Genomic DNA, 23,542 nt, shown 5'->3' with positions numbered 1-23,542 from the left:
GGGTTTAAATGGGTGCGTTGCTGGGTGTTAACATCTTTCCTCCTCTTCTGAAAAACTCCTACATTTTTACTGCGTGCCATTTTACGCCTTGCTATTGTTTGAAGTTTTGGGAACACATTAGTGTTCCCATGGTAACAGGAAGAAACAGTAATATGTTTCCTGGGAGGAGGAAGGTCGGGGGTCAGCTGACGAGTGGCTGTCCGTCCCAGAGTCCCCTCTTTCCTGGCAGAGCAGACTGTGTCCTAGTCCAGCAGCAAACAGGCCGTTGGTCTCTTTATAAACTTCAGAATGGGAAGATTTCTTTCCCACCATCCTGTGTGTTTTCTACCAGTTTGTGTGTTAAAGGTTGTCTGTGTTGGCACAAGCTGTCCTGGTATGTCAGTGAATGTTCAGTGTAGCTCCATGTTTTATTGATGGACACAGGAGAGGATTCTGTTTTGAATGATGTGGTGGTTTGTTTTCACCTGTTTCTAGGGAAACCAACAGCACAGATCAAATGAAGGCTTAACGAATGGACACCATGGCTATATTCACTATTTAAACGTGCATGTACCAACCATCCCACATGCTCCCACATGCACACACTCCTCTCTCTTGAGGTGAGTTCCTATGCTGACCCCTTTAGGTATGTGTTACAGGAAGCTTGTGTAAATATTGAGAGCTTCTGTGCACAGATTCACCTTTCTGCATCCAGCCGAGTGCGTTTTAACTGTATATCACTTCTCTCTTTCTGCTGTGGTAGGATCAACTGAACTTAATATTCATCTTTACATAACTGTGTGTGAGTCTGAGATTATATTGTTGCTCTTAGTTTGTTTAGTGGGTTTTAGGGGTGTAGTCCAGTGAGGCCTATGCTCCATCACTTTTATCCAACTCATGGCTTGCAGTTAGTTTGGCGATTGCTAATGAAATCAAGCTACGACTACGCTAGGCATGTGTTAATGTTTTCACTGTGCACCAGCTGACATACTAGCATAGCTCCTCTCTGAGGTTGATTTTCTATCTGCTTGGATTATAGCTGACCCTGACCTCGTCATGTGAGGGTTGGTCTCTGACTAGGGCTGTGACGGTCTCCGTTATAACTGTTCGAATAGCCAAAGTGTATCTGATCTAGTGCTGACCGCATTTAGTTGACAGGTCGGTTGTTTGGTCAATAGGCTCTTGGTCGGCCGAGATTTTTTTTTTTAGTCGAGCAGTGGCAAAAATATGTAAAAAATTGATGGCACACGAGACACATGTCTGATTCACATCTGTCTGAGTGGACTAGTCCATTGCTGAGGCCGCGGGGGTGGCACACCAGTAGTACATTTACCATTTATTCCCATTATAATCTACAATGCTTGTTTGGTTGTGGTAATTTCTGTTAATACATTCAATATATTATTATTACCCTCTTACCGTTGTCATTGTTGGAGTGGACACGTTGTTTGCAGAGAGCACAACCTAGGCTACACTTGTGAGGAGCACGTTTAGTTTTATTTCATTCCATTTAGAAGATTGAAGTTTGTTTGGAGCGCTCCTGTCAATCTTGATTACGCATATAGTAGTAGGACTAGTCTACCTGGCCTCCGTGCAAATGTAGACCTATAAATGTGCCCATTTGGGGATCTGATACTATTTCTGATTGTCTTAACTCACCATCACTGTGGAGCTTCTCAAATGTTTTCTTCGCCTCAAACTGTAAGAAAACAAAGTCTGTTTTTACATCCACTGAGAGGCTACATTGAGGAACTATTGTCAATTTGAAAAACCTTCCCAGCTCTCTCCCTTTCAATTACCACTCAGCATGAAAGGGGGCGAAAATGTCATGCTCTGATCCGGTGGAAACGCCATAAAATAGGCCTACCCGATTACTTCTTATGCAAAACAGCATACAACTGTCTGTCTGTCTGCAGCTCAATGGTGAGGGGAAACTCTTGAGTACCAAGAATAAGTTATACAGTGTTGCAAGTTTGCTCAGAGGAGCTTCAGGATGGACCAAGTTATTTAACCAGGTAAGCTAGTTGAGAACAAGTTCTCATTTACAACTGCGACCTGGCCAAGATAAAGCAAAGCAGTGCGACACAAACAACACAGAGTTACACATGGAATAAACAAGCGTACAGTCAATAACACAATATGAAAAAAAAGTCTATATACAGTGTGTGCAAATGGCGTGAGGAGGTAAGGCAATAAATAAATTACAATTTAGCAAATTAACACTGGAGTGATAGATGTGCAGATGATGATGTGCAAGTAGAAATACTGGTGTGCAAAAGAGCAGAAAAGTAAATAAAAACAATATGGGGATGAGGTAGGTAGATTGGGTGAGCTATTTACAGATGGGCTATGTACAGCTGCAGCAATCGGTTAGCTGCTCAGATAGCTGATGTTTAAAGTTAGTGAGGGAGATATAAGTCTCCAACTTCAGCGATTTCTGCAATTTGTTCCAGTCATTGGCAGCAGAGAACTGGAAGGAAAGGCGGCCAAAGGAGGTGTTGGCTTTGGGGACGACCAGTGAGATATACCTGCTGGAGCGCGTGCTACCGGTGGGTGTTGTTATCGTGACCAGTGAGCTGAGATAAGGCGGCGCTTTACCTAGCATAGACTTATAGATGACCTGGAGCCAGTGGGTCTGGCGACGAATATGTAGCGAGGGTCAGCCGACGAGAGCAAACCGGTTGCATTGGTGGGTGGTATTAGGGGCTTTGGTGACAAAACGGATGGCACTGTGATAGACTGCATCCAGTTTGCTGAGTAGAGTATTGGAAGCTATTTTGTAAATGACATCGAGAATCGGTAGGATAGTCAGTTTTACGAGGGTATGTTTGGCGGCGTGAGTGAAGGAGGCTTTGTTGTGAAATAGGAAGCTGATTCTAGATTTAATTTTGGATTGGAGATGTTTAATATGAGTCTGGAAGGAGAGTTTACAGTCTAGCCAGACACCTCGGTATTTGTAGTTGTCCACGTATTCTAGGTCAGAACCGTCCAGAGTAGTGATGCTAGTCGGGCGGGCGGGTGTGGGCAGTGAACGGGTGAAATGCATGCATTTGGTTTTACTAGCGTTTAACAGCAGTTGGAGACCACGGAAGGAGTGTTGTATGGCGTTGAAGCTCGTTTGGAGTTTAGCTAACACAGTGTCCAAGCAAGGGCCAGATGTATACAGAATGGTGTCGTCTGCGTAGAGATGGATCAGAGAATCACCCTGATCATATCAATCATATGAAGAGTTTATTATATATTAAATGAAACTGTTCCAGGAAAATGTGCAAATGAAGATCATAACTGACACTCAGATCAGTAGAAATGGTTGGATAACTTGGCACTCCAAATGGAAAAGGTTTTCAACCACTGGTGTAGCCTATTACCGGTTAACTTCAGGAGTATAACAGCAGAAAATGGCCAGCAGCAGCAGGAAGGTCGGGAACATGTTTATTTCTTCTGGTTAGGCTATATTGATCTCTGGCTCCCTCTTCAGTCATTTGTGTGTTCATTTTTAATCACAGTGCTTATATCATCAGACAAGCTCAGTAGCCTACATATAGTTGATTTTATTCAAAACATAGGGTGTGTCTATATATGGAAAAATAAATACGTTTAAAAAAATTACCAATCGATTGGTCGAAAGAACAGACTACTTTCTGGTCGACCAAGATAAAAAAAAACATTGTCGGGGACAGCCCTAATCTGACCTCTGTCCTCTCTCTCTCTCCCTCTCTGCAGCCTCAGCCCCTGTCAACAGCCTGAGTAGACGCCGCGCCCCCTCCGTGGCCCCCCTGACGTGGGAGAAGCGCACCGCCGCCATGTCGAGCATCATCATCGACCCCGAGCTCAAGCCCGGGGAGTTTGTCATCAAGAGCCTGTTTGCTGAGTTTGCTGTGCTGGCTGAGAAGAAGATTGAGGTGGTGATGGCCGAACCGCTGGTGAGTTGCTGTGATCCGAGAGGCAGAGGGGACGCAAGTAAGACCAAATTCCAAATCAACCCCCAACCCTGAATCCTAGGCACTTGACTGAAATAATTGATTAGGTGTAAGCAATATTCTGACTAGTATTACCATGTGCTATTACCTTTCAGATCTACATGAAGTGCCTAGTTGTAGGGGCTAGCCCAGCGGTTGATTTGGAATGAAACACTATTAGCTCACGAGCCCTGTCCTGAGTTCCTAGGTCCTGGTTTCTACATAGCATTACTTGGCTTAAAGGCCAAAGAGGTTACAGGTTAAATGTTTCTAGTGACTGCCTGTGTTCAGTCTGTAAACAGACTTCTCCTTAAACTTAGAGGGGTGTGTGTGCACAGGCCTGTGTGGGTGTGATAAATGAGACGCATGCATTCCAGTGTGATTTCCCAGAATGGGGGGGATGTTATTTTCTTGGAATACTGAGCTTTGTTTTACACATATCAAGACTCCGTGGGAGGTACAATTCTGCTGGGAGGGTGTGTGTTTGGAAGGGGGAGTAAACATGTCATTAAACGCCACCCCTCATCCCCTTCCCTCTGGACCACTTCTCCCTCCATTCAGCTCTCCATTCATCTCTATTCATCTCCCCGAGTGCTCCCCTCTTCTGCTGCCGCCACCTCTGCCTCTCTCACCCCTTCGTTTCCTCTCCCTGGTTGGTGTTTGTCCAGTGGTCAGCTATCTCCTCTCCTGTTTCACCTGGCCCCACATCCACTGGTCAGCTGATATGAATGATGTAGGGGTCCTGTTATATGTTTCTATTGAGTACTTACTTGACTGACAGAACTGTTTCTGTCTTTCTTTCCCTCAGGAGAAACTCTTGTCCCGATCCCTCCAGAGAGGGGAAGACGCACAATTTGATCAGGTGAGTTCTAGTGTGTGTGTGTGTGTGTGCGCACATGCATTGTTATTATGTACTCTCTCACTCACCTCCAGCCATAATTGTACCTCTCATCCATACAGTAGTTGTACTCCCCAGCTTCACCCAATCAATCCCCACTCAATGACCCATCCATCCGTCCCTCATCTCTGACTGGTGCCTGCAGAACTCTGAACAATGGAGCTGCTGCAGAGTGCTTTGTTCAGCACAAAACCAATGAGGTTATGGTGCGCTATAGATCCAGCTGCCTCCATTCTGAGTGCGGTAGAACGAGCATACAGGGAGAGGGAGCAGAATCGCTGTGTCATCCTTAGCAGTGAATCAGTGTTGGGTGCTGGAGTCTGTCCGCCTGGCGCCGGGAGGGCACAGAGAGCAGTTGCATAACTCTCCCTCCCAGCATCCATCATCCAGCACCCTCAGCACACCGCACTGTCCTTCAACACACACACACACACACACACACACACACACACACACACACACACACACACACACACACACACACACACACACACACACACCATTCATTGTGTAGAAGACTACTTACTGTACCCCACTGCAGATTGACTGACAGTAAAAACTATACGCTTGACATGCATAGATTTACCTTTTGTTTGCTCTGGTGCATGTAGTTGAAGAAGAAACATATTTATTGCTAGCATTATGGCAATATACCCCTACCATTTGTAGTCTGCAAAGGGGATGTTAATAGATAATACATTCACAGTATGAGGCTGCAATTCTGATGATCAAAGTGCTGATGAGGTGTTTCTAACGGAGCCTGTTTGTTGGTCGGCCCACGTTCTGACTGTATAGCACTGCAGAGCCCTGTGCTATGGCGGCTTTAGCGCTAGCCGCTCAATAGGATAGGACCTCGCAGTGCTCGACATGTCATCAAACACTGCACTTACAATCCCAATCAATACATCCTGTTCTCTATTGTATGTCACCCAGTGATTCGGTCCCCTCCCCTCACCCCCGCTCCACTTCTTTCTAGATATTCTTCCCAATCCCTGCATCCTCTTTTCTCCTCATCTCTCCTTAAAGTGGAGCCTTTTACATCAAATATAGAACCTCAGTATGTGTGTAATATTGGTGATTAAGATGATTGTTCTGGTGAGGATTTGTTTGTATTGTTCATGTTTTTGACCTTTTATGTACATTCTCATGATGCTGGACGGATGTTTTACCTGTAAGCTGTAATAACTAGCTATTGTAATGTGTATGTGTTCTTTTCACAGTTAATAAGCTCTATGAGCTCCGTAGCGGAACACTGTTTGCCCTCCCTGCTGCGTACACTCTTTGACTGGTACCGGCGGCAGAGTGGCACTGAGGATGAGTCTTATGAGTACAGACCTCGCTCCAGCACCAAGTCCAAAGGGTACTATACTCCTCCTAATCTGCTCATCCCTATCTCCTGTCCTCCCCTCACCTCCCACAATCTGTCATAACGTTCTTTCTCTCTCTCTCTCTAGGGATGAACAGCATCGGGATAAAGACTACCTATTGGAGCGGAGGGACTTAGCCATAGATTTCATATTCTGTTTAGTTACAGTAGAAGTTTTAAAACAGGTGAGTCCTGTGTCTGGTCTGTTAGATGAGTCCTCTTCCTCAGTGTGGTAGACAGCATGCACTGTCACTGCAATGCCAGCATACCAAGGCATAGCGAGCTGTCATCCTGAACCTACAGCATCTAGACCGACCCCAGACTATCCAGATTCAAACCACTCTCTCTTAGAACAAACCTTCACTGATCTCAGGGCTTGGTTGTCCTTGGCTCCAACAGGGAGGATAATGAACGGTAGTAAAGGGAGAGAGACAGCATGACGGAAGTATTGATGTACCTAATATGATGTTTTCATGTTTACGTCACAGATTCCTCTTCACCCCGTGCCAGATACTTTAGTACATGAAGTTCTGAACCTGGCATTCAAGCACTTTAAACACAAAGAGGGGTGAGTGTAAACAAACACAAGACACACACACACACCATTTAATACACATACTATACTTTAGTCTAGCACACAATATTCCAGAGGGCTTTTGGCTCTGCAGTTGATTCACTCATTACTTTATGGGTGTTTGAATAGACTGTTTTTTATGACCAATGTATGGTCTGTCCACATATTAATGTCACTTAAAGAAAACACAATCGCCACTTGTTAGACAACTTGAGTAAACCTTCACTCAGCTGCTTCAACCCATAATGCAGCGACATGCTTGTGGTTTTAGAGAGATGGATGTTTGATCGGCCATAACTTTTATCACACTGTTTGGGATGATATTTGCTTTAATGGGTTTGTTTGTTTAGCTGCTCCTAAGCAGGTCTGATGTTTCATGGTCAGTGTCTTCATACCCCCTGTGTTAACAAATCATGAGAGCTGTTTCTCTGAGTGTGAGTGGATCATGGATGTGTTCTGATTGGCAGGTGCTCTGGCCCCAACACTGTCAATGTGCACATCATCGCAGACCTGTATGCTGAGGTCATCGGCGTGCTCACACAGTCAAAGTAAGCGTTTTCTCAGATTGTTCCAAGTTCAAGTCATCTTAACACAGTCCATATAACTCAACATGTCACTCCTTTTTACTCCTATTACTCCTAAACTATATATTAAAAAGGAGCCCGCTCCTTATGGAAGACTTAGTCAAAATGTGTGTGTGTCTCTCCAGGTTCCAGGCGGTGCGTAAGAAGTTCATCACGGAGCTGAAGGAGCTGAGGCAGAAGGAGCAGAGCCCCTACGTGGTCCAGAGCATCATCAGCCTCATCATGGGCATGAAGTTCTTCAGGGTCAAGATGTACCCCGTGGAGGACTTCGAGGCCTCCTTCCAGTTCATGCAGGTTCGTTATCCTGGGTAGAGCACACCTTGGCAAACTGTACCAAAACAAGACAATATGCATTTCTTATTGGACAAGTTCAGATAGTCCCTCCCTGTTTCAAAACCTCCTTTTTAGTGAATTTAACGCTGACGTGTCCAAGCAACAGGCGTCTATCTAGTCTATTTGATGCCCAGACTGTACAGTACTGTATATCTGATTGTCTGAGTGGCTGCGTATAGGGATTTAATGGCTCTCTGCTGAACTACACCCAGGATGGATGTTTTACTGCAGCCGTTTTGTTTGAGCTCAGCAGCTCTCTGTAGCAGAGCCTCATAAAGCCAGATGAGTAACGATCAGATAGCAGATCACTGTGCCAAGAGCACTGAACAGAGCAAGGCCTTTTCGTTAAGCTCAATACGGCAGTAAAAAGCTCACTCAATATGCTCCCCTCTTAACAAGCCCTGATTTCCCAGCATGCTGATGGAACATGTTGGGTAATCTGCCGTAGTTTATTTGTGCCACCACATTCCCTTTATGTCTGTTGGTTTCTGCCCATATGTGACAATCTGTTGCACGGTCTATTGTTTTTCCATTTGTCTATTTGGTTTGTTTACTTATTTGTCACTGTTGTCATCCATGTTGGTATGCATCTGTGTGTTCCTCAGGAGTGTGCCCAGTATTTCCTGGAGGTGAAGGATAAGGACATAAAGCATGCATTGGCTGGCCTGTTTGTTGAGATCCTCATCCCTGTTGCTGCTGTGAGTACCACCCAGACGACAACACAAAACATGGGAAAACCCCACATTGGTTATAGCTAGACAAGTTAATAGTAGGATAGAGCCTTTCTGTATAAGAGATTCCTCTGTGTTAGCTACCATAAAAAGCACCTTCGATTGGCTAATGTCATTGGATGCGTCTGAAATGGCACCTAATTCCCTATATATGGGCCCTGGTGAAAAGTAGTGCACTATTTAGGGAATAGGGTACCATTTCGGTCGCACGTATTGAATGAGCTCAGTGGTGACAGCTTCCTCCCTCGCTCCTTCCCTCCCTGCAGGCGGTGAAGAATGAAGTCAATGTGCCGTGCCTGAAGAACTTTGTGGAGATGCTCTACCAGACAACCTTTGACCTTAGCTCCAGAAAGAAGCACTCTTTGGTAACGTCTCTTTTCTCACACTATTATCTGGACCTTCCCCCCCACTTCTCTCTGCTATGTCTCGTTTCCCTCTTTTTATGACATCAACTTGTTAACTCTTAATCTCCTCACACCATCTCCCTCTTTCCCACTTCTCTCTCTTTCTCCTCTCGTTTCCTTCCCCTCTCTTCTGTGGTTGACGTGTGTTCTCTCTTTCAGGCTCTGTATCCTCTGGTGACGTGCCTGCTGTGTGTCAGTCAGAAGCTGTTCTTCCTCAATAACTGGCACATCTTCCTCACAAACTGCCTCTCTCACCTGAAGGTACACAGCACAATCACCTAAACCAGTTGCCTAGTATACTGGCCTATGAAGGAAAATGCAGACTTCCATGCCAATTTCCCATTTAATAGGACACTTAGTTTTATATTTTAAATATTTTTATATTTTATATTCCCTAATGTTTAAAAGTGGGCCATGTAATTGAGTATAATTTTATAAAGACTCTATTATGAAAATAGATTATCTACTATCCCTTAGGCAGTAGTAAGTGCAATGAGCCTCCTTTTAAAGATATTCATGTAAGATGTTTATTGCATACCAAGTTCTATCATTTATCACTGTTACTATGACTGAAACCTTACTGCTCTTTACCAGGTACGTTGTTAATTGTCATAGTGAGACGTTAGATATCCCCAGCACACCACAACTCCATGAGGTGTTTTTGGTTTAAAGGGTGTGCCTTAACGATCATATCTTCCTCCTCCCCTGTCCAACAACCCCCCGCAAACCAATCACAAACCGATCAAGCCAATCAATCATGCTCCTCTCCTGTACCATCCTCAAGCTAATTCTGCCGAGATGCACTGTGTTGCGACTGTCTCCTCGCTCCTCAATTCAAACTCTGAATTGATTCCCTTGTGGAGATTGATTCCATGGTGGAGATGTGCTATAATTCCCTTTGCTCTGTGGTGGTGATTCTTTGATGACTCTTTTGTTGAACTGACTCTATGATCACAGTCATGTGGTGATCCATTTGCTTTTGATTCCCTGTGAGAGATTTGATTCCATAGTTTTTAATTAACCCCCTAAGCCTATTTGGTGCTAATGTAAGCTCCCGTGTTTTTGTGGTGGAACCATGGTTCTGGTGGAGATTTGTTTGAGAATGTGGGGTTTAGCTCTTATTGTCCACTGGGCCATTTTAACCTGTCCTTGTTTTGATGATCAGTTCAAATGCTGTTTCAAATCCATTCAGTTTTGTGCCTTAAGGAGATCAAAACTCAATTGGTTAAAATTATACCTTTGGTACAGTGTATCAGACTAGTGATGGGATGGGTGGACCTGCTCAGATTTATGAGCCTAGTAGATTGTGTGTGTTATAGTCGTAACATACATATTTTTTTCATACCTGGTCTCCTTTCACTGTCCCTGTCCTCGCACTATCTACTTACTTTTTACTCGCTTCACCTTGGCCTGCTTTGTGTGTTTTCTCCCTTCCATGTCAATTTCACTTGCCTTCTATTGCACATCTTTCATTTCTTCACTTTCAAAAAGTATGAAATATTAGAAAATAAAGGTACATGTTGAAATGTAAACAATTTCATTTGGCCTATATTAGTCTTCATAGAACATAGATACATTTTTTAATGTGTCAATGTTACTTTTGCATTTCATACTTTGTATCTTACAATGTTTGTCATCTAATATGAGACTGATTCAAGTGGATCGAAGTCAGTTAGGAGTGAGTTAGTTTTTTTTGTCGTACTTGTCATTTTTGTGTTTCTATTATATTTTGTCGCTCTGTTCTCTTTTTAACCTGCATGTCTACCTCCCCACATCCTCACACTCAGTGTCTCCTGTCGTTTTCTCACGTTTTCACTCGCTCCAGATGCCGTCTAACAACAGCATCCGAAAGCAGATTGAGACACTGCAGGTGAGTTTGTCTGGTGTCTGTATGGTGGCATGACACCATCCAAGAGGTCATCTGACCTCGTCCTGGAGGACAGAGGGGATGCAGCTACTAAGCCAGGGGCAACGAGGCTCTGGAGTCTGATAGTCCTCTTAAAGTGGAACTTATTGAGTGAAGATTACAGAGAAAGTAGTGGTTGGACACTTGGCTATTAGCCACACATTTCTTTGAGATGCAATGTTGGCTTGTGCTTTGCTGCCTTATCTTTACTAGTGGTTTATGGCTTTGCTGTTTTGTGTGTGTGTGTGTTGTAGTAGTGGTTAGAGCATCGAGCTAGTGCATCAAGCGCACACACACATTCTCAGATACCTACCTTACTCCTTGAGGGGTTTGAAGCCAGTTACCTGGAATGGGTTGCTGGTAGATCTGAGAACTCGTTCCAAATGGATTTTGTAGTTTATTTTTGGAGACCCATAGAGTACTGCAGCATTTTGTGTGCTCTAATAGTCCTGAGTTACACCCAATTCTCTTATCATTGGTGTTGACATGCTGCTGTGTGTGGCACCCTCGCAGCTCCATGGCCCACTGATGGGTGGAAAGGTTATTGCAGTACCCTTGAAAGAATCCTTTGTATGGCTGTCAGCTGTGTTGATATTGGAGCGAATGTTGTGTGCATGGATTTGATGGGCAGCACTGTGTAATTGCACCTTTAGTCACAGATTTTTGGGAATGTTCAGCTGTACAAACATTCCCCGGAGGTTGGAACATCCCGAACTACAGCTAGCATAACATACATCACAAACTACAGCTTGTGTAACATACATCACAAACTACACCTACAGTTGAAGTGGAAGTTTACATACACCTTATTAACCAAATACATTTAAACTCAGTTTTTCACAATTCCTGATATTTAATCCTAGAAAAAATTCCCTGTCTTTGGTCAGTTAGGATCACCATTTTGAGAGAATGACTTATTTCAGCTTTTATTTCTTTCATCACATTCCCAGTGGGTCAGAAGTTTACATACACTCAATTAGTATTTGGTAGCATTGCCTTTAAATTGTTTAACTTGGGTCAAACGTTTCGGGTAGCCTTCCACAAGCTTCCCACAGTAAGTTGGGTGAATTTTGGCCCATTCCTCCTGACAGAGCTGGTGTAACTGAGTCAGGTTTGTAGGCCTCCTTGCTCGCACACGCTTTTTCAGTTCTGCTCACAAATTTTCTATAGGATTGAGGTCAGGGCTTTGTGATGGCCACTCCAATACCTTCACTTTGTTGTCCTTAACCATTTTGCCACAACTTTGGAAGTATGCTTGGGGTCATTGTCCATTTGGAAGACCCATTTGTGACCAAGCTTTAACTTCCTGACTGATGTCTTGAGATGTTGCTTCAATATATCCACATAATTTTCCTACCTCATGATGCCATCTATTTTGTGAAGTGCACCAGTCCCTCCTGCAGCAAAGCACCCCCACAACATGCTGCCACCCCCATGCTTCACGGTTGGGATGGTGTTCTTTGGCTTGCAAGCCTCCCCCTTTTTCCTCCAAACATAACAATGTTCATTATGGCCAAACAATTCTATTTTTCTTTCGTCAGACCAGAGGACATTTCTCCAAAAAGTATGATCTTTGTCCCCATGTGCAGTTGCAAACCGTAGTCTGGCTTTTTTATGGCGGTTTTGGAGCAGTGGCTTCTTCCTTGCTGAACGGCCTTTCAGGTTATGTCGATATAGGACTCGTTTTACTGTGGATATAGATGCTTTTGTACTTGTTTCCTCCAGCATCTTCACAAGGTCCTTTGCTGCTGTTCTGGGATTGATTTGCACTTTTCGCACCAAAGTACGTTCATCTCTAGGAGACAGAACGCATCTCCTTCCTGAGCGGTATGATGGCTGCGCGGTCCCATGGTGTTTATGCTTGCGTACTATTGTTTGTACAGATGAACGTGGTACCTTCAGGCGTTTAGAAATTGCTCCCAAGGATGAACCAGACTTGTGGAGTTCTACAATTATTTTTCAAGGGTCTTGGCTGATTCTTTTGATTTTACCATGATGTCAAGCAAAGAGGCACTGAGTTTGAAGGTAGGCCTTGAAATACATCCACAGGTACACCTCCAATTGACTCAAATTATGTCAATTAGCCTATCAGAAGCTTCTAAATCCATGACATAATTTTCTGGAATTTTCCAAGCTGTTAAAAGGCACAGTCAACTTAGTGTATGTAAACTTCTGGAAAGAAACCCACTGGAATTGTGATACAGTGAAATAATCTGTCTAAACAATTGTTGGAAGAATGACTTGTGTCATGCACAAAGTAGATGTCCTAACCGACTTGCCAAAACTATAGTTTGTCAACAAGAAATTTGTGGAGTGGTTGAAAAACGAGTTTTAATGACTCCAACGTAAGTGTATGTAAACTTCCATCTTCAACTGTAGCATGACATGCATCACAAACTACAGCTAGCATAACATGCGTCAAACTACAGCTAGCATAACATGCGTCATAAACTACAGCTAGCATAACATGCGTCATAAACTACAGCTAGCATAACATGCGTCATAAACTACAGCTAGCATAACATGCGTCATTAACTACAGCTAGCATAACATGCGTCATTAACTACAGCTAGCATAACATGCGTCATAAACTACAGCTAGCATAACATGCGTCATAAACTACAGCTAGCATAACATGCGTCATAAACTACAGCTAGCATAACATGCGTCATAAACTACAGCTAGCATAACATGCGTCATAAACTACAGCTAGCATAACATGCGTCATAAACTACAGCTAGCACAACATGCTGTACATTTATACATAGGCAGAGTCACTCTGGAACAAATGTATTTTTTGAGAAGCTTAAGTCATTTTAGCAATCTCATACATCAGTAGTTTATTTTAGATCTGAGGCAGACTCATCAAATCACAGCTGTGAGTCATTTATCATCACTGGGGCATCTCAAACATCTCTATAAATGAAACGGGCCGTATAAATTGCAGACTTGAATCTGTCACAGTGAGAAGACAGGTGGGTGAAGAAAGTGTTCTGTCTCTGGCCCTTTAGAACAAAGATCCCAAAATGTCCCGTGTGGCACTGGAGTCACTCTACAGACTGCTGTGGGTCTACATCATCAGGATCAAGTGTGAGAGCAACACCGTCACACAGAGGTCAGTACCAGCCCGGACAGAACAGGCTGTGGGCCCACTCCACACCATCTCAGCATGAACTGACACTGTGAAATGAAAGTCATCCAGACAGCACCTAAATCGCAATATAGAACAAAGCAAGTGCCCACATCACTCCTTTAGCAGAACCAGAACTAGAATCCCATCTACACTCAGAACTGGTCTAGTCGACAGTCTCCTCGGTGAACATCCCAGTTTAACCCTTGAATCTTCTCCTGTTTCCTGCAGCCGGCTGCTTAGCATCGTTTCAGCGCTTTTCCCCAAAGGCTCCCGTAGCGTGGTGCCCCGCGACACGCCCCTCAATATCTTCGTCAAGATCATCCAGTTTATAGCTCAGGTATGTCTAATGAGGCCATGCTGGAGTAGTGATTCCCGTATAATTCCTCTAAACAGCAGGTAGTGGCTTGTGTCTTATCTATGATTAGTGATTATTATTTGTTGTGGCTGATTTCACAGGAAAGGCTGGATTTTGCTATGAAGGAGATCATTTATGACCTCCTGTGTGTGGGCAAATCTCACAAGACATTCACCATCAATCCAGAAGTAAGAGATAGCCGAGAGACATTAATGATCAAATCATACTCTCACTGTGATTGCACTCTTCATTCTCTGAACGTCCCTTCCTGCCTCTATCCCTCTCTCTCACTCTCCTCTCTCCCTCTCACATGCTCTCTTGCTGTCTCTCTTAGAGGATGAATATTGGCCTGAGGGCCTTCCTGGTGATAGCTGACAGTCTGCAGCAGAAAGACGGGGAGCCGCCCATGCCCACCACAGGGGCCATCATGCCCTCAGGAAACACCCTGCGGATCAAGAAGATCTTCCTCGCCACCACCCTCACTGACGAGGAGGCCAAGGTCATCGGTAGGTCACCACCTCTGAGCTCCTTTCCCCTCACAACGGGCCATATCACTCCGATATGACTAGCTTTGTTGCTAACTCCAGCAATTTTACATTGATGTTGAAACTGAAATGTTGATTGTGTGCTCTCCCTGTCAAATTCATTTCTCAAATAAATACGCTTATGGCAGTGGGTCATTTTAGGGTCAAATGTGTAGTGTGAGAGTAATATATTTATATATATATATATATGTGTGTGTGTGTAGGCATGTCACTGTACTACCCATCAGTGAGGAAGGCCCTGGACAACATGCTGCGTCACCTGGACAAGGAGGTGGGGCGCTCCATGAGCATGACCAACGTTCAGATGTCCAATAAGGAACCTGAGGATATGATCACGTAAGTGCCTCTCTGACTTAAAACATATGTGACCCATAACATGAGTGTTCTTTACACGTTTGTTAACTGTGTTGTCTTGCAGGGGGGAAAGGAAGCCGAAGATTGATCTGTTCCGTACGTGTGTGGCGGCCATCCCCAGACTGATCCCAGATGGCATGAGCAGACAGGACCTGATTGAGCTGCTGGCCAAGTAAGGACCCCACTCCTTCACATGCACCACCTCTGTCTGGGATTAATTGATGAACAAAGCAATGGGGCTTTTATTTTCAGCATCACTAGGAAGGACTTCAAAAGCTGTGTATTTAAAAAGCTCTGTTTGTGATTGTTTGACCCCTGTGTCCTCTCCTCCTCAGGCTGACCATCCACATGGATGAGGAACTGCGCGGCCTGGCCTTCACCACCCTGCAGGCCCTGATGCTGGATTTCCCAGAGTGGAGGGAGGACGTGCTCTCTGGCTTTGTCTACTTCATTGTGCGTGAGGTCACTGACATTCACCCCACGCTGCTGGACAACGCCATCAAGATGCTGCTGCAGCTCATCAGCCAGTGGAGGCAGGCAGTCCAGACCAGCAACAAGGTGGGTGGAGAGTGGATAGCTATGGCATCTCTTTTTGTCCTGCTATATTTTGGTCTGCTCTGTGTGTTTTTAACTCTGTACAAGGAAAGGGTCTGGAACTCCTTGCTCTGTACTGTAGTAGTAGGTTTATTGTGTATTTTGACTTGGGTTTGTGTAAGAAAGTAACGCTGTGTGTGTGCTCCAGCAGGGCCCTGGCAGCGGGCCGTCTCTGCCCCTGGAACGCTCTCCTCCGTGGGGGGTGCTGCACGTGTTGGAGGGCCTGGCACTGGTGGTGCTGTGCAGCTGCCGCCCTGCCACCCGGAGGCTGGCTGTTAATGTCCTCAAAGAGGTCCGAGCCCTGCACACCGCTCTGGGCATCGCCAAGGTAACTACCAACTCACTGATAGACGGGGATCTAAAAGTGACAAAAAATAATGAGATGCAGTGTTTCTCAAGTAAGGTGCAAGAGACTCACATTCATGGTTTCTGTCTGTCGCTCTCAGGGAGATGAGGAGTTGGCCATAGATGTGATGGACAGACTAAGTGCCTCTGTGCTGGAGAGCTTCATCCATCTCACAGGAGCTGATCAGGTAAGAATGGCAAAGCTGTTGTTTAATACAACACACACACACACACACACACACACACACACACACACACACACACACACACACACACACACACACACACACCCTGACCCTCCCCTCTCCCCTGCAGACCAACCTGCTATACTGCCCTAGTGGTATCGACCTGCAGACGCTGGCAGAATGGAGCTCGTCTCCCATCAGCCACCAATTTGACGTGGTCAGCCCGTCGCACATCTGGGTGTTTGCCCACGTGACGCAGGGCCAGGACCCCTGGGTCATCAGTCTGTCCAGCTACCTGCGCCAGGAGCACCTGCCCAAGCACTGCCCCACCGCACTCAACTACGCCGGGATGTTCGCCTACACACGCCTGCAGCTGCTCTCTCCACAAGTGGATATCAAGTATGTCTCTAGGCCTTTCTCTGTTAATGTGGTTTTGTTTGTGTGTGTGCGCGTTACATTTGAGGTTGTTAAAAGGCACTTAGAATGGATGTGGTTGCAGTCTGCTCATTAGAGTGCTGGATGATGTCACCGTTTGGTCTATGGTGATCGTACGGTGAACACCATCACTGGAGACTCGGCGTGTGATTGTGGGTAACATCATCCTAATAGATCTAGCTCTCAGCTGTTTATGGATATGAGCCACGTGAAGACGACAGTTGCTGCCGGTCTTTTATAATGTGTGTATATGGCACACAAGGATATTATTTCAATAACTTTCTAATACCACCTGCCTGTTATTGTCTGACCTGTGCCCCTGCAGCAGCCCTATAAATGCTAAGAAGCTGAACAGCCTGAGCAGCAGTGGTGACTCGTACGTGGGCCTGTGGAGGAACTACCTGATCCTCTGTTGTAGCTCCGCCACCTCCTCCCCTAACTCCTCCTCTTCCTCCACCTCTGGTTCCATCCGCTGCTCCCCGCCTGAGACGCTGGCGTCCACGCCAGACAGCGGCTACAGCTACGACTCAAAGGTCAGAGGGCATGACCCCGCAGTGACCAACTATCCCCCCAAGAATGTATACGTTTTGCAAGGTTTTACATGGGTGCTGTCAATGATAATCCTATGCCATGTTTATTTCCTTTAGTTATAGATTTAAAAATGATTTGAGTTGTCATATCGATTTGTGACCTTTGTGTGTATCCAGATTATTGGCACTCCGTCCCCCTCGTCCCTGTTCAAACACGTTGTCCCGATGATGCGCTCTGAGAGCATGGACATCACAGAGTCTCTTGTCCTGGGGCTTGGCAGGACCAACCCCGTGGCCTTCAGGTGAGGGAGCCACCCTGTGTGTATGTGGCTGGTAGTCATGTTTTTTGTTGTTTTGAGTTGCCTGGTTGAATTTGCAAATGTTGATATTGCCTAGTTTAGGGTTATTTGGTTAGTAGGTACAGTATGTAATGGGTAAGTAAGTGTGTGTGGGCATGTATGAGTGTTTGTCCAGTAGTTTACCTTCTATTGTCTTTCAGAGAGTTGATAGAGGAACTGAACCCCATCATTAAGGAGGCTCTGGAGAGGAGACCTGAGGTGGGTGCAGCTCACTGACCCCTCGCATCTGTCATGTATCTAACATCAAAACACTGTACTACCTACAACACTCGCCCTGCTCAGTAGTAACTCTTCTCCTCTGTTGCAGAACATGAAGCGACGCAGGCGTCGTGACATCTTGAGGGTCCAGCTGGTCCGGATCTTTGAGCTGCTGGCTGATGCTGGTGTCATCAGTCAGACGTCAGTGGAAACCAGGCCAGATGCCCTAATAGAGATAGAACTACATATGGTTATAGAGTATAGTATCCTAGTAAAGAATCATGGACCTTCCATCTTTGAATTTACTGACCCCTATCGTGTACCCCCTGTGTGTGCAGGGCGAGTGGAGGTCTGGACGGGGAGAGTCACTCTCTGAACTCAGTGCTGTTGGAGTATGTGGATCTGACGAGACAGCTGCTGGAGGCTGAGAATGACAAAGACTCAGATACACTGAAGGACATCCGCTGCCATTTCAGTGCTCTGGTGGCCAACATCATTCAGAACGTCCCAGGTACCACACACACACACACACACACACACACACACACACACACACATACTACAAATTGTAAAATTCTGTATATGTGTGTGTTGTCAGTATTTGTTAGACATCTCGGTGTGTATTCCCACCAGTGCACCAGAGGAGGACTATCTTCCCTCAGCAGTCTCTAAGACACAGTCTGTTCATGTTGTTCAGCCACTGGGCCGGGCCCTTTAGCATCATGTTCACTCCACTAGACCGGTACAGTGACCGCAACATGCAGATCAACCGACACCAGTACTGTGCTCTCAAGGTACAACCAGCTGGTCACACACACTCTAAACACTATACACACTTCTGAGTCAGGACGTGGTAAATGTTTGTCTACTGTGGGTGTGTTTACTTTGTAGGCCATGTCTGCAGTGTTGTGCTGTGGTCCAGTGGCTGATAACGTTGGCCTTTCCTCTGATGGTTATCTCTACAAGTGGCTGGACAACATCCTGGACTCTCAGGACAGGAAGGTAAGAGCCCTTATACACTGCAGCCTCACTGCTGCGCTTAAACTATCCCTTTATTACCAGCTACTGTCCTTCATCTGCACTGATTTGATCGTAAAACAGTACGACTAAACTTTCACGGTTTAATTATTTAGTGGTGCGGATGAAAGAAAGGAAATGGCTTGACTCTTGAGGTGCCTCACTGAGTGCAGTGTATATTGAGGGCTTGTGCTGATGGTCCCTGATGGTGTCTTGGTCTCCCCCTGCAGGTGCACCAGTTGGGCTGTGAGGCGGTGATGCTGCTGTTGGAGCTGAACCCAGACCAGAGTAACCTGATGTTCTGGGCTGTGGACCGCTGTTACACTGGCTCACGGCGCGTGGCTGCCGGCTGCTTCAGGGCCATTGCCAATGTCTTTCACAACAGGCACGTCCAGATTAATTTATCCGATTTTATAGTGCGTGTTTGTTTTTCTGTGTATTAACTGAAATGCTGTAATCCATAATCTTCTAATGTGATTGATTATCGTATGGTCTACAGGGATTACCAGTTTGACACTGTGGTGCTGCTGAATCTGATCCTGTTCAAGGCGGCTGATTCATCCAGAGATATCTATGAGGTGGCCATGCAGCTGCTGCAGGTTCGTGTGACACATTCCTGGACACCATGTTTATTTACTGCTCTGTGTCAGCTGGTTTTAGTCCAGTATGTACTTAATGCGATTTTTCTCTGTGGTTGTTCCCCAGATCTTGGAGCCCAAGCTCTTCCGTTACGCTCATAAACTGGAGATCCAGAGAACAGATGGGATCCTGAGCCCTCCCTCCCCGCTGCCACACCTCTACTCTGTCTCCTACTACCAGCTGTCTGAGGAGCTGGCCAGGACATACCCAGAGCTCACCCTGCCCATCTTCTCAGGTCTGCATTGTTACACATCACACACTTTCACATAGTCATCTGTCTCATTAGGCTAATCTTAAATGCCATCCTGGTTCAAGTAGTCCTCTATAAGGGGAATGGTCTTTCATTTGAGATTCTGGTCTGTAGCCATATCTTTGCCATTTAGTACAGATTTGACTGTTATTGATGTGGTGACTGTGCTGTTTTCTACCCCAGAGGTGAGCCAGCGTATCCAGACAGCACACCCTGGTGGTCGCCAGGTGATGCTGCACTACCTCCTGCCCTGGATGAACAACGTGGAGCTGGTGGACTTCAAGCCATCGCCACGGCGACATGAGGAGACCCCCATCTGTGAGGATGAGGAGGACGCCCACGAGCGTGATATGATGGTCAACAGCCGCCGTTGGCTCCGAGGGGAGGGCTGGGGCTCCCCGCACGCCACCACCATGGTGCTCAACAACCTCATGTTCATGACTGCCAAGGTACGACCGCAACCTACCACACACACAAAATTTACTCTGCTGCTGATAAATGATAGTTTGAACTGTATTGCTCTTGTGTATGCAGTACGGGGATGAGTTTGCGTGGTCAGAGATAGAAAACGTGTGGACCACCCTGGCAGACAGCTGGCCAAAGAACCTGAAGATCATCCTGCACTTCCTCATCAGCATGTCAGGGGTCAACAGTGAGCCCAGCTTCCTGCCTTATGTAAGTCCAGTTTACACACACTATCCTTTCTCCCTCACACACCTCACAATTATTCAGTCATCTGAAATGTTTGTAAAAATGTGTGTGTGTTCCCTCAGGTGAAGCGGGTGGTGGTGTACCTGGGCAGGGATAAGACTATGCAGCTGCTGGAGGAGCTGATGTGTGAGCTGGACCTGACAGACCCAGTGAGCTCTGCTGTCACTCACATGGACAACCCTCCCTACTACCGCATCACCTCCAGCTACAAGATCCCCTCCGTCACCTCAGCAGGTATATATCACACTGTCCACTGTCTTCTGTACATGTACCTCCTCTATTTTATAGCCTACTGTCCTGTGATACAAAACACAGATGCTTGATGTTTCTAGGGTACTTATTCCCCCATCTACTTCCTCATGGACTTGTGGATTGTATGTATGATGTCATAACATTGTCATGTTCCTCCTAAACCTTGTTGCCATAGTTCCTAGATGCCTTTCCCCATCTCTGTCCACAGGAACCACCTCCAGCAGTAACACCATGGTGCCAGGACCGGACGCTCACCATGACAGCAGCAAGAACAAAGAGCCCAACATGGACGACAGGTATGAGATCACACACAGATACAGACCGACCGACCTGTGAGACTACAGCTGTCTCTCTCTGTTGTCTGCAGTTCCACCCATCTGGACATCTACAGTGGTCTGAACAGCAACCTGAACCGTCAGCACCACCGCCTGGAGTCTCGCTACAGCAGCAGCTCTGGAGGATCCTATGAGGAGGAGAAGGGTAAGAGACCCTCCACCCAGCCATACTACTCTACTTTCTGCTTTATACTTACACACATCCATGTTGCCACAGGTGTGATAATCCCCTGTTTTCTCCAGGTGACTCCATGCCGCTGTATGCTAACTGGCGTCTGAAGGTGATGGACCACAACCGTCCCGAGCCCCTCCCCTTTCCTCCGACAGGGGGCTGCTGGTCCCCTCTGGTGGACTACCTGCCAGAGACCAACACCCCTGGAGTACCCATTCACAGGTAACCCCTACCCCCCTCCACTTGACCTCTGACCTGTCTGTATGACCTCTTCCCTGACCCAGCTGACTCTCGTGTGGTGTATCTCAGGTGTAACATAGCTGTCATCCTACTGACTGACCTCATAGTGGACCATGGGGTCAAAGTGGAGTGGAGCGCCTACCTTCACCTCCTGCTGCACTCCATCTTCATAGGTAACTAACCTCTCACCTCTATACAGCTGGCTGATTACAACTTGAGTGATGTATACTTGTCCTTAGACACTTAATTTGCAGGCAAAACAAACTCTTCATTTGCCAGTGTTAATGTTTATGGAATAGATTTTTCATATCAGTCCTTTGTTTTTCCTACCAGGGTTTGACCACCAGCACCCTGAGGTCTACGAGCACTGCAAACGCCTACTGCTTCACCTGCTGGTCGTCCAGGGAACTAACAGCAGCGTTCAATCCCTGGCCTCTGTGCTACTGCGCAACCGAGAGTACAACGACCCCAAGGTGCTGACGGTGAAGCCACCGCCCCACGACTTCAACCTCACAGGTCAGTAACGATCTGAGTAGCTTAACTAAAGAGCAGAAATATCCCTTTGCCTAATTCTGTATTGCCCAATAAGATCAGGAGGGGGCAGCAGAGATCCATGTCCTCATTTGCTCTCCTGTCTTTACAGATCACTATGTGAAATCTCATAGTTTATTTCAAGTTTATAGTGATTCGCCAGCCATGAATCGCTGTTCTCATGTGCTTGTGTGTGTGTTACTCATGCAGGAATGTGTGACGTTGTGCCAGACTATCAGCCGTCTCCTATGACCGACTCAGGCCTGAGCTCCAGCTCCACGTCGTCCAGCATCAGCTTGGGTACAGGAGGAACCCCCCTGCCTCACCTCACCCCCACCCTAATTAACGAGGTGGACGTCATCGCCGAGCAGGATGAGAAGGTCAAGGCCCTCATCGAGTTTGTCACCTCCAGGTGAGTATCCGAGCCTGCATGCACTTAGAAATTGATGTATTCTGTTTTTACTGTATGTGGAAGTCTGTGTCATAGCTGTATATATCAGTTATTTGTCTCGTGATGTACCCTCATGACTAACTTCGTCTAATCCATGTATCTGGTCTCACGCTTGCAGCCATGTCTGAAAGGATGGGGTATTTCTCAATTGCATGTGTTTGCGTGTGCCAATACAACTTATTTTTTACATTTTGGGATGAGAATATCAGAGTTGGATGTGTTGTATGATGATAGGTCTGACTTCCCTAGTTTCCTGTCCTGATTCTGTCTTGTCCTGCAGGAAGCGGGGGCCCCTGTGGAACCATGAGGACGTGTCGCCCAAGAACCCCAACATAAAGAGTGCTGACCAGCTGTGTGTGTTCCTCAGACATGTAGTGACAGTCTTCAAACAGTCCCAGTCAGGTCAGTGTGTTTTTAATGCTGTTCTTTATCTCCTTCTACTGTACGGTCTTTCAACAACTGACTGTCCTGTCCACATTTGTTAGCACTCCACAAAAATATATTTCTATTCACCATTGTTGATTAGCATGAAATATCTCTATTCTTATGTGTCTGTAACATCTCTGAATTTTGATATTAAATATATCTGTGTTTGTTAATCAGGTTTCCAGCTGGAGCAGTTGCTGAGTGAGGTAGCGCTGCAGACTGCTCTGTCGTGCTCGTCTCGTCACTATGCAGGGCGCTCCTTCCAGATCTTCAGGGCTCTCAAACAACCCCTCACAGCCGCCACGCTCTCTGATGTCCTCTCACGTCTTGTAGAGACAGTGGGCGACCCTGGAGAGGAGGCACAGGTGAGCTACACCCCCACCTGTATCACGACAACTACCTTTAAATATGTCCTTTGGGCTATCTGCTCTATTACTGTTATCACTAACTTCTGATCTCAGATCAGAGTGTCGCAGTTTGAACAGGCACTATGCTCCAGAGGGGTAAGCCACTCTGACCTGGGATCAGTGTGGATCAGCAGATCTGTTACGAAGCAGCAGCCACTGGGTACTGCAGTATCAGGGGTCCATCTGTCTGGGTGGTTGACCTCAGCTCCTCTGTCTCAGGGCTTTGTTATCGAGCTGCTGCTGACTCTGGAGTCAGGGATTGACACTCTCGCTGACACCGTAAAGAATTATGACCTCCTCACTGCCTTGGCAAAGTAAGCACTGACCAATTCAATATCTGATAT

The 23,542-nt window shown here is 46.1% G+C and overlaps 1 protein-coding gene across 1 annotated transcript in view; it reads left to right on the top strand.

Annotated features, from left to right (window-relative positions):
- The first annotated feature begins 3,735 nt into the window (after window positions 1–3,735).
- LOC120054916 (protein furry homolog-like) overlaps window positions 3,736–23,542 on the top strand; it is a 50,344-nt gene continuing 30,537 nt past the window's right edge. The window contains exons 1-42 of the mRNA XM_039002652.1: window positions 3,736–3,902; window positions 4,747–4,800; window positions 6,057–6,196; window positions 6,291–6,387; window positions 6,691–6,770; window positions 7,244–7,324; window positions 7,486–7,654; window positions 8,299–8,391; window positions 8,691–8,789; window positions 8,988–9,089; window positions 13,746–13,849; window positions 14,096–14,204; window positions 14,324–14,410; window positions 14,557–14,728; window positions 14,971–15,103; window positions 15,186–15,293; window positions 15,457–15,679; window positions 15,867–16,043; window positions 16,162–16,248; window positions 16,376–16,644; window positions 17,006–17,213; window positions 17,388–17,512; window positions 17,710–17,767; window positions 17,877–17,968; window positions 18,106–18,278; window positions 18,401–18,561; window positions 18,659–18,769; window positions 19,015–19,169; window positions 19,284–19,383; window positions 19,490–19,658; window positions 19,857–20,122; window positions 20,208–20,348; window positions 20,447–20,618; window positions 20,845–20,932; window positions 21,004–21,116; window positions 21,215–21,365; window positions 21,453–21,556; window positions 21,717–21,899; window positions 22,125–22,326; window positions 22,646–22,767; window positions 22,969–23,156; window positions 23,418–23,512. Coding sequence (XP_038858580.1) covers window positions 3,783–3,902; window positions 4,747–4,800; window positions 6,057–6,196; window positions 6,291–6,387; window positions 6,691–6,770; window positions 7,244–7,324; window positions 7,486–7,654; window positions 8,299–8,391; window positions 8,691–8,789; window positions 8,988–9,089; window positions 13,746–13,849; window positions 14,096–14,204; window positions 14,324–14,410; window positions 14,557–14,728; window positions 14,971–15,103; window positions 15,186–15,293; window positions 15,457–15,679; window positions 15,867–16,043; window positions 16,162–16,248; window positions 16,376–16,644; window positions 17,006–17,213; window positions 17,388–17,512; window positions 17,710–17,767; window positions 17,877–17,968; window positions 18,106–18,278; window positions 18,401–18,561; window positions 18,659–18,769; window positions 19,015–19,169; window positions 19,284–19,383; window positions 19,490–19,658; window positions 19,857–20,122; window positions 20,208–20,348; window positions 20,447–20,618; window positions 20,845–20,932; window positions 21,004–21,116; window positions 21,215–21,365; window positions 21,453–21,556; window positions 21,717–21,899; window positions 22,125–22,326; window positions 22,646–22,767; window positions 22,969–23,156; window positions 23,418–23,512 — 5,681 coding nt within the window. The 5' untranslated portion in view covers window positions 3,736–3,782. The remainder of the gene's footprint in view (window positions 3,903–4,746; window positions 4,801–6,056; window positions 6,197–6,290; window positions 6,388–6,690; window positions 6,771–7,243; window positions 7,325–7,485; window positions 7,655–8,298; window positions 8,392–8,690; window positions 8,790–8,987; window positions 9,090–13,745; window positions 13,850–14,095; window positions 14,205–14,323; window positions 14,411–14,556; window positions 14,729–14,970; window positions 15,104–15,185; window positions 15,294–15,456; window positions 15,680–15,866; window positions 16,044–16,161; window positions 16,249–16,375; window positions 16,645–17,005; window positions 17,214–17,387; window positions 17,513–17,709; window positions 17,768–17,876; window positions 17,969–18,105; window positions 18,279–18,400; window positions 18,562–18,658; window positions 18,770–19,014; window positions 19,170–19,283; window positions 19,384–19,489; window positions 19,659–19,856; window positions 20,123–20,207; window positions 20,349–20,446; window positions 20,619–20,844; window positions 20,933–21,003; window positions 21,117–21,214; window positions 21,366–21,452; window positions 21,557–21,716; window positions 21,900–22,124; window positions 22,327–22,645; window positions 22,768–22,968; window positions 23,157–23,417; window positions 23,513–23,542) is intronic.

Source organism: Salvelinus namaycush, chromosome 10 (genome assembly GCF_016432855.1).
Source record: "Salvelinus namaycush isolate Seneca chromosome 10, SaNama_1.0, whole genome shotgun sequence".
Taxonomy (NCBI): Eukaryota; Metazoa; Chordata; class Actinopteri; order Salmoniformes; family Salmonidae; genus Salvelinus; species Salvelinus namaycush.
Note: the sequence above shows the minus strand (reverse complement) of the source record. Positions and strands in the feature narration are given on the sequence as shown.